Source organism: Halyomorpha halys, unplaced genomic scaffold (assembly GCF_000696795.3).
Source record: "Halyomorpha halys isolate HHAL.00 unplaced genomic scaffold, Hhal_1.1 Scaffold608.1, whole genome shotgun sequence".
Lineage (NCBI taxonomy): Eukaryota > Metazoa > Arthropoda > Insecta > Hemiptera > Pentatomidae > Halyomorpha > Halyomorpha halys.
Window position 1 is genome coordinate 459664 of NW_027109708.1, and position 12814 is coordinate 472477.

Sequence of the window (12814 nt, forward strand, 5' to 3'; positions counted from 1 at the left end):
CTTTCTAGTAAGCGTACGGGTTACTTCTGTTCCCTCTTTTCCTTTTTCTTCAAGCCTTTCAGTCCAAGTACTCATAAGTTATATATATATATATATATATTTGATTATTACCATGGTCTTTTTATAAATCATTTATAGTCATTTAATTATGCTTATTGTTAATTAGATAGGAGGATATATAATGTATATATTTTATAATCATGAGAGATAGTTGACCTATGAGATAGTTGTTTTAATTTCATTCTGTACAATTATTTAATTTACGTCATTCTGTTTATATTTTATTTTTTATATCCATTGGTTGTTATCTTGTTCTTTATTCTTAGCCCTGACGAAGGCTAAAAATTAGGGCCGAAACGTTGGCATGATTAAATAAGTTATTTCAACTTATTTGTGTTATACTTTGACCGCATCCCCAACCATCTTCTCGTATATATTTCATGATTTTGGGTAGTGCATACTGAATATGACATTTTTACATCTTTACATGCTCAAACCATATTTGATAGTTTATTTTGTCTTAAGGTTAGGTACATAATTTTTTTTGTAATTATTGGTGTTAAAATAATCTATCACCACAAATCACTTTGTTTCTTGATTTTTTTTATTGATTTACAAGTATTTTATAATGACAAGAGTAATAAAAACCTTATCAGACCTGATGGTACGATGCTGATACTATAATCACTGTCTACACACTTCTGCCCACTGACCATCATCAAAGTTAGCCTTAATTTGATCCTTCCATGTTTGGTTTACCCTTCAAACATTTACCAATTGCTTTAGTGCTAATTATATTTCTAGAAATTTGTTCATTAATAAACCCAACATTACAAGCCATTTTAACATGCAAATTTCGAGTTATTGAATCTAGTGATGTTCACATATACTTTTGAATATCTGTTTAAATGTAGGGGCATTGGATTATTAGGTTTTTTGAGATGGTGGTCTATTTATTTGCACAAACTTGCTTTGGTGATTGTCAAATGATATATTTTTTCCCTTCCTTCCTTTGTACTCACATCACTTAATATTATTTTCATACTGTGTCGCAGTATTTCATCATTCCCACTCCATTATGTCATAAAATTTGCATTTTAATTTTTTAATTAGTCTTTGTTGTGAGGATTTAAGTTTATCAACAATTTTGAATCAGTACAATTTGGACTGAAAGCATCATTTTGCTGGTAAAGTTCCATAAATGATAAATGATAAGGTAAGTTACCATTACAAGTTACTATTATTGATCTTTATGTCTTTTTTCATATTGAATCTAATGAAAGTAGAGTTATGATCGTGTTACTAATATTACTTTAGTTTTTAAGAAAAAAAAATTATTAATTAATGATTAATATCAGCCTCTAAAATGTGAATACCCTTTAATTCGAGGAAAACATGGTGTGGAGCATGATTTCTGACAAAAACACCTCCTCTAGAAACAGTACTTCTTTACTAAGTACTGAACACAAACCTCTGTAGTCTTACAGATTGTTTTTGTTTGTAGTTATTTTATAATTAGTTATGTTATTAAACATTATACATTAACGATTGTAATATGTTGTTAACATTTAAATTCTTATATTAGATGATATAAGAGCCCTTTTATGTTATTAATACAAGTTCTTATAACTTATTGATGATCCAACTCATTTTTTCATTATCTATAGTTTTTTTATTGCTTATTTCAGGCTGCCAGGTGCACTATGAAAAGTGATCGCAGTTTTGTTACAAGTGTTGGGTAATTATATTTTTTAAATTAATTATGTTTTAAAATTAGGTATTCTTTATTGGTCCATTAAAATTATGGCTTTTGTGACCATTGTATATGAATTTATGCATTGAAGTTGTGTAGAACTTAGTACACTTCTAAAAATTAAATAGCAGTGTAGTTTAACAGTTTTATCCTATCTTGGTTTTAGTGTACTCCATGTTCTGGATTTTCTTTTTAGAAAGTTTGATATATTAATTTCTATACATTTTTGAGCTTAAAAAACTTCCGAAGATGAATATAAACTATTTTATATTCATCTTCGGATGTATTATATTGATTTTGATGACTGTTTAACGTTTCTTTTTTGTTACTTCTTTTCTCTTTAATCGACTTTTTTAGAATAAGAAGTGGATGTAAATTATTTGATCTTAGATTATGTATTCTGTGTTGTCTAATTCATAATCATTAATAGACATGTTGAGGTTATAATGGGTAAATTTTTACAAAATAATATTATTTATCAACTTGAGATCTTCAGTAAGGTAAAGCTTGCAAAGGCGCACTGTAGTTTATTCCAGGCATGATAACTGATCTATAATCAGACGTCTTTTTGTTATAGAACTCTCTTCCTTGATGAGGGAGTCAGGGGTAGGTACTGTTAGTATATAGTCTGGGTTGCTCTGATGTTCTCAGTAGCTTGAGCAGGTGCTGCAATTTTATTATCTATGAAATGAAAAAATAATTTTATTCTGGGACATATGTCCCCTAAGAATAAATACATGGTTCATATATTAAGATTTTTAACTGGCAAGCATTTACAAATTTTCAGATAGTAGAATGAAATTACATTGGTATATTGGCTTTACTACTGTTTATAATGTTAATGAATATATGCCTATTTATTTTATTACAATGATGTGGAGGTTTGGTTGTACAATAAGTGGAGGAATAGGTGTTGTTTAAAGGAAAGAATGGATGAGGACTGGCGAATGGAGATGGGAAGAGAATTCCAGAAGGAGTTTGCACGTATGACGAAGGATTTGCTAAAGAAGGCAGTTCTATAGGAGGGCAGGAGAGAAAGAAATACTTTATTCATTCATGCTGCCCAAATACATCGGGTTGCTACATTACACAGCATACTGATCAATCCGTGACTGGACATATATAAATAACATATTTTTATATGATATAATATAATAGAAAGATAACATTTTTTTTTCACAGTTTTCTTTTACAATTAATACCAGTCTATAAACTAACTACAAGTTTTTCGATTTATTCCTTTTTTTTCTTTCTCTTCTATTTCACAACCCCTATTTCGAAGGAGGATAAATCAATCGGTTGGGACCTGGTGTTTAATGAGTGGATGGATGAATGAAGAGTGAGGAGATCTAGGATATAGGTAGGTTTTTTGATTTTAAGAACTTGGAATAGGAAAACACCAAGGAGGTATTGCCTTCGGGAGGTTGAATAGAGCCACTTCAACTCGGAATACCAGCGGGAGACTTCAGAGTGCCAAGGGAACCCAAAGATGAATCTTACAAAGCAATTCATGAGTCTCTTCAGTCTCAACTCTAGTCCTGCAGATAGCCCTCCATACACCAAGAATCCGTAGTCGAAGTGGAAGAAGACGATAGAGGATACTAGGAACTGTCGGGTGTTCTGAGGAATGGAATTACGGAATCTTAGGAATTGTTTGAGTACAGTTATGGATTTGCGTGTGATTTGGGAAATGTGGTTATTCCAGGAGAGGTGTTGGTCAAAGGTAACACCAAGGTTTTTTACTGTAGGATAGAAATGAATCGGTTGGTTGTTAAGGAAGAGTAGAGGACAGTAAGGGAGGGAATGAAGGAGGCGCTTGAAACCAATTAGAATGGCCCTCATTTTTTTAGCATTAAGCTTCAAATCGTTGTTAGACGCCCATGCGTTAATGCTGTCAATATCTTCTTGTATCTTTTGGATGGCCTCAAGTCAGAGGGATGGAAGGACAGGTAGATTTGGAGATCATCTGCATATAGGTGGTATTGTGCGTGGTGAATTGGAGTCAGGAAGATCGTTGATATAAATGGAGAAAAGGGTTGGTGAAAGTGAGAATCCCTGAGGAACATCTCGTGACAGAAAAAGGGAAGAGGAAAGAGGTTTGTTCGGAATGATGACTGTTTGGGAACGATGGGACAGGAAGGAGAGGAACCACTTTAGGACACTATTTGACATGGAAAGGTTTTGAAGTTTATTGAGGAGGATCTTATGGTTAACTGTGTCAAATGCCTTAGAAAAATCAAAAAGAACTAAAATTGATATATGATGATTGTCTATAGCGGATTGGAGGTCTTGAAAAATTTTCAATAAAGCGGATTGTGTGGAATCTTGGGAGCGAAAACCGGATTGGAAAGGATTAAGGAGAGCTTTTTGCTCGAGAAAATTATTAAGTTGGGAGTGGACTAATCTTTCTAGTGGTTTGGCCAAATTGGATAAAATGGATATTGGCCGAAAGTCAGAAACTGAAGAAGGAGAAGGTACTTTGTTCAATGGTCGGACGAGGACTTTCTTCTAGGCTTTGGGAAAAACGGAATTTTGAAGGGAGAAGTTATAAATGTGCAGGAAAGTAGGGATAATGGTAGGGAGACAAAGTTTCATGATCTTTATAGGAATGTTGTCTGGGCCGTAATCGTTAGTTCTGGACTTGAGGACTGCTGAGATTAAGTCATTTGGAGGAACATTCAAGAAATAAAAGTTATTGGGATCAAATAGGATTTCAGGGATGTGAAAAGATGAAAATTCGCATGAGGTTGTTGAAGGAGGAGGGAGTAAGGTTTCGGAGGGATTTAAAGGTGGAATAGTTCTCTGAACTTATGGTGCGTCTGAAGCGTCTTCTGGCAGCATCTCGTCTCAATTAAATTTCTTATTTCTGAGTTGATCTAGGGAGCCGGAGAGTGTTTGAAGGTACGGGCTTTAAGAGGAGCGTGTTGGTTTAGGAATATAAGGAGATTAGAGGATAGGCATTCGACCATGTCATTAATGGATAAAAGTGAATAGATAAGTTCTAAGGAGAGGGAAAGTTCATCAAGGTAGGGACCAATGTTTTCTATGGTTAAGGAATCAAGATTTCGCCAACTAATTTTCTTTGGTATAAGCAAGGGAGTGGGAATGTTGTAGGAAATTCTGATTAGGTCAGAATTATCTAGAAGAACTTTTCTCATATTTTTAGTCCACCTTTGTGGTATCTAGAGGCTAACTGTCTCTTTAATCGGCGTTGGTGTGTACGTCGCTGTCATGACATTTTGTCCTGCCAGAGTGTACTTCAGGTCCACGATGGGCATCACCATCAGTTGTTTCATTATTTTTTATAGAACATACATTTTCTTTAGGATGTCTCCCAGTGTGGTATAAGTTAAGAGGTTGTGACAAGTTAATTTGTGGTCTCATCTTGGAAGCAAGGGGTATCATGTGGTTCTAAGATAAACCATGCACATTTTAAGTAATGTCGTAAGGCATTTGTGTTGTTTTTGGCCTATATTCTGGTATTTCATTTAATAGAAAAAAAATTCTATTGGTATTTACAATAGAATTATTCTTCAGAATTTTCTTCCTTATTGTGCGTTAGCAACTCTCTTGTCATTCCCGGGCTTGTAGAAAACTTTAGAAGTGAATTGACTAATGAAGGTAAGCCAGCAGCTTCTGTTTGGTGATACTGCCTCTGATTTTTTTATTAAAGGTGTGTCAGTGGGTGATGGACTGTTATATATGAAAATTCTTGCCCTCAATTAAATACCTAAAATTGTTGACAGCTTTGTATATAAGAAACTGAGTGGATGCCAGGTGTTTTTTTTCTTCTGCTGTTATATGGTACCTATGGCGATATCTGACACATTACGAATGATATCTCAGCAGTAGTGTCAGGATGATCTAGTTTGGCAGCTTTTACTAAAATATTTTTTGTCACTTTGAAAGCCTCGAGTCTTTTTATCCCATTCAACTGGAGATAATTCTTTTTACCTCATTCAATTGGGGATAAGTCCTTTTTTGATTCTCCATAGGTTTGCTCATTGAGATGCTGTTGAATGCTTGTCCCATTTGGTAAAAAGGGCTTGTAGAAGTTGACCACCCCCATTAAACAGCTGAAATGACAAAGATTCATAGGAAGTGGATATTCCAATATTGTTTTCACCTTGTGGCCCACTGTTGTTATACCTGATTCAGTTTGGTTACAGCAAAGGAATTCTTGCTCTGTTACTCAGAAAATACATTTGGCTGGGTTGAAAACAATATCGTGTTTGTCTAACCTCTGGAGGACTTCTTGAAGACAGGTTTCATGCTGGCCATCATTATAAGAGGCAATCAAAAATCTTTTAAAAATTTATACGTGGTCCTCAAATTGTCATAAAAAATCTTTGAAAACTTTCCTGCATTCCTAAGACCAAAATTCATCCTCTTGTTTTCTATCAGACTAAATAGTATTATTATGGCAGTGTTGAGGTGGTTGTAATTGTATCTGACTCCGACCAGAAGACCTCGACAATGTGTGTTCAATATGTATAGGCAAGATGATTGACGGAGAGGTGATTAAACAGGATGAGACTAACGGGTGACAGCTGTAATTTCTCAAAGGTTGACAACCTCATCCTACCAGGTATTATTCCTGTAGGTAGGAAGGAGGTATGTAAGCCTGGAGGGTAGGTAGCCGCCAGGTCATGTAGGAAGGTACTTTTGTTCTTCCGGGTGCTATTCCTGTAGATACAAAGGGCGGGTGTAAGCCCGGAGGGTAGCTAGCCGCCGAGTCCTATGAAAAAAGGTTGAAGAAAGAAATGACCAGAAAGAAGCAAACATGAATTAAGGCAATTCATTTCCAAAAAAAAATAGATCGAGAGAATATACTGAACGTCTTACCATCGATGGGGTTATGATTCTACTAACTCTACAAAGGCTGGTGAGAGGTGTTACCTGTAAGAACTTACTTATTTGTGATTCAGTATATTCCTCTTGGCAAACTTTATTTATTGAATCAACATATTTACAGTTATAATGCTATTTACATGTTTATATTAAAAAAATTATTTACATTTTAAGAAATAGATCAAATAGGTCCAGCAGAGAGGTTTTCTTAAAGCCTAAATCTATATCTCGGGTGATTTTGCCATAGGTAAACAGTAGAAGAATTTTTAGTGGCTGAGTGTGAAGTCTGAGGGATAGCTGCACCGTCCTTAAGAACTGGTAGCAGTGAAATAAATGCTCCTGTATCTATAAGAAAAGGCTGGCCTGAGTTTTGTCTTTGACAAAAAGACAGCAGTGTCAAAGTTTCTACCATAACTTTCACTGATTGGAGTTCAAATTTGGCTTGGAGCTTTTTGATTCCCATCTGTACAGATTTATGCATTTCAATGCTTTTTCTTTAAAGGTGATAGAAGCATATACCGTTTGGGTGAGATTTAGATCTGAAACGTGTACATAGTCTTCCTCAGTTGAGGCTTCGACCATGTTCCTTGAAATTTAAAACATTTAGTATTCAGTCCCTGTCTTGCAGGATTACCAGAATTACTCCTCAAAGAAATCTACAGAAAAACAAAGCAATAGCTATGATTGCTTGCATACTGTCTTGAAACACTGACTCTAAAACAATTCCTCATTTTTCTTACTTCTCTATATTTTTAAAATGTGATTTCATGTTGTTTCAATTACTATGCAGAGGAATTTTTTTTCAAAGATATCCAAAAGAAAAGTCTGTTTTTTTTTTTTCTTATATTCTGTAACTTAAAATTTATAATATTTATTCATTTACTTACATTTTATTCATTTTACTTTATGTGTTAGCTTGCAATCTATAAATTTATTAATCATCTGATGTGTGTTTAAAACTTCCACAATTTTAACATTGTTTTATGTTTGTCTTTTAAATTTTTAAACTTTCTATGACTGTTTATTAAAATAAGGTTGTGATGATATATTTTATTTTAATCAAAATTCAGACTATCTTATGTGATCCCATGGTCAGATTATGCATGATCGCACTGATGTGTATTTATAATTTTCATTAATAGTCCTTTTTCTTGTTACCCTCCATTAAAAGGTGTGTGTGAGCTTGCTTTCTTGCACATGTTCACATACTTGAAATTTTACTAAAAACCTTTTTCAGTGCAAAGAATATCAATGAAATGTGCAACTTCTATATTCTATATTGGACTGAGGGAGATTCTCTACTGACAAATAAATATTGCTTTACTGAAGGCCCACCATACTATTATTGGAAACAGGATGGATTGAATAATATTCCGGAAGAAGATGCATCTTCATTGGACTAAACTAACTTCTTTTTTTCTGTAATTTTGAGAATAATGATGTAAATATTGCATCAGTAAACTTCATTCCACTGTTATGAATCTGTCTCTTTCCCTGGCAATTTGGATTGTTTATTATTATTTAAAATTTTAAAATATATATTCTTGTTAGTTGATTTCATATTTTACTGAATTATTTCTTTTTATCTCATTGTGTCAATTTATATTTTAAGAAAAAAAGGTAATATTTTTCAAATATAACCATATTACATTGACAAATGTTTATCTTTGCATCCTTCTGTGGTATGCTCAATATTAATCATATCATACTATATTTAATTATTTTCCCATTGTTGATCATTTTACTGTTAGTGTGTGTTTTATTTGAAGCCCTTTAGCCATCAGGGTTATACTATTTACAAAAGAGTATCCTGTCTTTCTTATGTAGTCATTTTAGCTCTGGCATATTCCCGATAATTCTCCTTAAGTTATCCACCCAACATAGTTTGTTTTGGAAATTTTTCTTTCTTCAGCTTTTCATACTGTATATCCTATATACATAGTAATAAAATGTCTGACACTGGTCAGATTTTCATGTTACATACCCTTTCATGTTTTGTCTTCCATACAACTGCCATATGTAGTACCTCATTTCCTAACTCTGAATCTTATTCTAAAGTATAATAATGTCCCTTAATTACTAATAATTACACTAATGATACTTTATCTTTATAAATATCATCATCATTCAGATATATAATCGTGGCAGGTATTACCCTTTTCTCCTCCCCCTTCAATAATTTGGAAACCAATAAAGCTGGGAAATTTGAAAACATACTGTAAGCTGGTAAAATTAAATTGTGGTAAAATATTTTAGTAGAAGAGGTTATTGTACTCAAAATAGCTTATAAACACTATTTAGTGAGGTTAATTTTCTTAAAATCTTTAGAAGGAGGGTCCTCGGACTCCCCTTTTCTGTTAAGGGGCATTTCATAATCTCTACTCCATCTCGTAAGTTCAGAAATCTGATCTAGAACTGTTGGTAAATTTTAAATTTTCTTCCCCTTCCCCAATAAATTGTAGCAACTTTCCTGTTCACATTTAATATATCATGGAATGAATATTAAAAGAGATACTATCTTATTAATTTTACACTTATATATTACTAAAATTTAAAGCAAATTAAATGTGTTCTTGGATGCACAATATTGGCTAATATAATTAGGAATATCTGTGGATGCACCTCATTTACCAATTTATCTTAATGCTAAAGCTATACATATCCCCCAATATCCATATTAATAACTGGATATATCTTGATTAATATCATGTATTATATTTTTAAGCATTTAATACCCACCTTCAACAAAAATGATATGTATAATTTTTCTTTCATTACATTTTATGTATAATTTAGTTCCATGATTGTTCTACATGACACTTTACTTTAGAGGGTTATATTTATATTATATCTAATTTATTGTTTAGAAAATAATAAGGTAATCAAATAAAGATTTGTTGAACTAAATGTTTATCTTCAATTTGTGGTATTGGATCCTAAAACATTTTAAACATGACAGGTATCTCATAGGTTGTGCTTATTTTCTTTATTTATATTTTTCAAGTGATGAAAATAAACTAAATATGAAACTAAAAATAAATGTTATCTTGAAAAGACTTTATTATTAAAGATATCCTATGGTCCCAAATAAATAACTCCAACAGATTTATTAGTGGTTGAGGAACTACTTTTTGTTATTTGGATTGTAAATAGATATTCAGTTTTTTCTTCATTGATGGTGAAGTCCTTGGCAGCTGCCACTTTTTAAAAAACAAGAACAACATCCTCCAGAACAGAGAAAGAATACAACTATGTACAGGACAGCAGTAGATCCTAGCATCAGTATAATGCTTTTATACTACTGTGGACGCACCTCATTTACCCATTTATCTCAATGCTAAAGCTATACATATCCCCCAATAACAAAATTAATAACTGGACATACCACTGACATATAAATAAATATCTATAAAACTGTCTCAGTCATCAGTTTTCACCATTCTCATTTCTTGAGAATTTTTAGAGATATTTACAATTTACTGAACTTATTTAGTAATAAATATGTATATCCTGTGATAATTACTGTTAATTCCCAACATATTATTATCTTTAATATATTGATGTATTGAATACTACTTGCCTCTAAAGCAAGTCTGTTTGGTAAAGCTCAGTTTCTTCTGAGAATTTATTTTTCTCTTGAATTAGGAAGTGAGCAACAGTCAACAGCTATAGATTGAGTATATAACTACAGAAATTTAAACAATATATCAATATAAATAAAATCTATAAATATTTTTATAGATTTTGCTTAATTTCTAAATATAGATTTAGGAAAAGCCTATGTCCGACTATAATATACTATAATCCACAACATCTTTCATTTGTTAAATAGTAGCAGAAAGTTCAAAATGAAATAATAATAGGAAATCTAATTCATTAAAAATCACAGACTAGTAAGTTGTTTTAATGTTTATTTCAAATGATTTTATATAAATCTTTGAAAATGTCTTGTAGTTTATCACATAAAGCAATCCACTTAAGGTAGTACTTCTCTATAAACTTAATATTATCCTTTACTATGAAGAAACTATTACTTTTTAATTTACCTGTATAATATATTTTATTTTTATTTTTATTAGTATAGAATTGAAATAAAAAATTCTAATATAAATTGTATTTCGCTTCTTATGCTTTAAATACATAAAAAATTTATTAATATTGCATAGAATTAAACTATTTTAACTTCACTCTTTTCTAGTAAATATATTAGGTACATGGAGTAGAAAATAGAGCATCAAAATTAAATTTTATTTTATTTTAATCTAATTGAGTAAGATTAATAATGATAAACCAGAGAAATCTATTCTTTATAACAGTATTTTTTCCCTTTATTATTATTTTTATCTTAGTTTATAAATACATGACTTTTTACAAACACACAAAAAACAAATTATTCAAATAAATAATATACATGAACATTATCATAAGAATAAATAGACACATCTTTTTGGATCTGGGTTAATAATGATCTATAACAAAATCAAAGTAAATTTACAACAATAAGGATCTTTAAAAATTGTTAAGTACAACTAAATTAAAAATAAATAATTTTATTAAAGGCAAATATGTATAAGTTTTTTGGTTAATGAAGATTATCTACTATCTATTCGGAAGAGATTATGTGAATGTTCTAAGCATTAGAATTAATTTAATACAATTAAAAGATATATACAACATAAATTTATAATTGGAAGGTATACAGAAACATTTTCAAAAATTAAACACCTCTTCTCAGGAAGATTTAAATCTGGAAGTTGATCATTTCCTTGTTATTTTATAATTCTTCTAATTCACAGTTCTCTTAGGCAAGATCACATATAAAGCAATTTTTAAATTACTCTAAGCTTGATATGAGATGTGAATCGATTAATTTATCAAAGCCAAAGTTCTATAATTCAATTATTCTAAGTGCTATGTATTTAGTTTAAGCTACAAAATAGTGGTAGACAATAAAACTGTAGCAATGCTATTTACAGTTTTTCAATTAACATTGCATTTATTATAAACTACTGAACTAATGCCTCTAACAACCACAAGAAGCTATTATATACACCCGTCTGTATTGTGAAACATCACAGATAAACCAAGTCCTCACAATTTATGAAATTCATTATGTATTTCAATTTTCTTCTTTCTTATAATTTTGTCTACTATTTAAACCATTATATATACATAAATATAAGTTTAGATTTTGCACATGGCTTTAAGTAAATCAATTGCAATAAAAAAAAAAAACTTACATATTAAAAGTCATAAATTGTTAAAAAATATCATGAAATAGTTTGTTTTCAATTCTTGAATTTCATAAATTTTATCTATATTATATGACTTAAGTATTTCAATCTAATAAGTAACAAATACAAGTGTTAAATATTTTGTAGAAATATTTAAATGTTTGGCTTTTTAAAAGAGTATGTAAACTATCGATGACAGAGCTATTTTAGAGTAAATTTATTTGGAGTAACCAAGTTTTAATGAAAGGCAATACAATTAAAATAAGTTATGTTATATTTCCACTCTCTCACACGAGTAATAAAAAAATTTGAACTTTCTATGTATTTTGTTTTTTCCCTTTCATAATAAAAAAAATATTCATAATATGATTAACAACCAACTAACCAATACTAATGTAAGGTGGATATTTACAAAGGAATTATTAGAAAACTTTCTTGGCATATATTTAATTGTTGGTAATCATAGATAATGGATAGTTAAAGCTTCCAATTCCAAATTACACAATAACATCATCCGAATATAAAGGAAATAATAAAATACAATTGCATTGTTTTTTATCACTTTCGATGTTGTGTTTTATAAACTCTAGTTGTATACTAAATAAAGTTGCACCATTGTTAATTTAACACAATATTATAACAAACCAAGAATAAATATATAAATTTATTTCTTACTAGAATATTCATTTATGCACCAAATTGATGGTAATCATACTACTATAACTTTTAAAAAGTAACTATATACAAGAAACCATTTAATTGTGAGATCATTTAAAGAATCAATATTGTACCTAATGCTATTATAGCTAAACATTAAGCAAATAATATTTAGAATTTTAAAATAATTAAATTATTTATAGACAATAAATATTTGACTTTAGGAACATTTTTTTAAAGAAATCAGATTAAGATGTGTTATTGTAAGCATGTTTTTGCCTTGAAAGGGTAAACAGAAATCACACAAAGGACATCAGTC

The 12814-nt window shown here is 30.7% G+C and overlaps 1 protein-coding gene across 3 annotated transcripts in view; it reads left to right on the forward strand.

Moving 5' to 3' along the window:
* Positions 1-12814, forward strand: part of Phm (Peptidylglycine-alpha-hydroxylating monooxygenase) — a 66767-nt gene that overhangs the window by 43454 nt on the left and 10499 nt on the right. For 2 of the 3 annotated variants that reach the window (XR_010843585.1, XM_067047899.1), the window contains exon 8: positions 1689-1738. Coding sequence is in view for 2 of the 3 variants with exons in the window: in XM_067047899.1 (XP_066904000.1) it covers positions 1689-1738 (50 nt within the window). In the remaining variant the exon portion in view is untranslated. Of the gene's footprint in view, positions 1-1688; positions 1739-7841; positions 9662-12814 lie in introns of those variants that run through there. The other variant, XM_067047898.1, reaches the window with a different exon arrangement.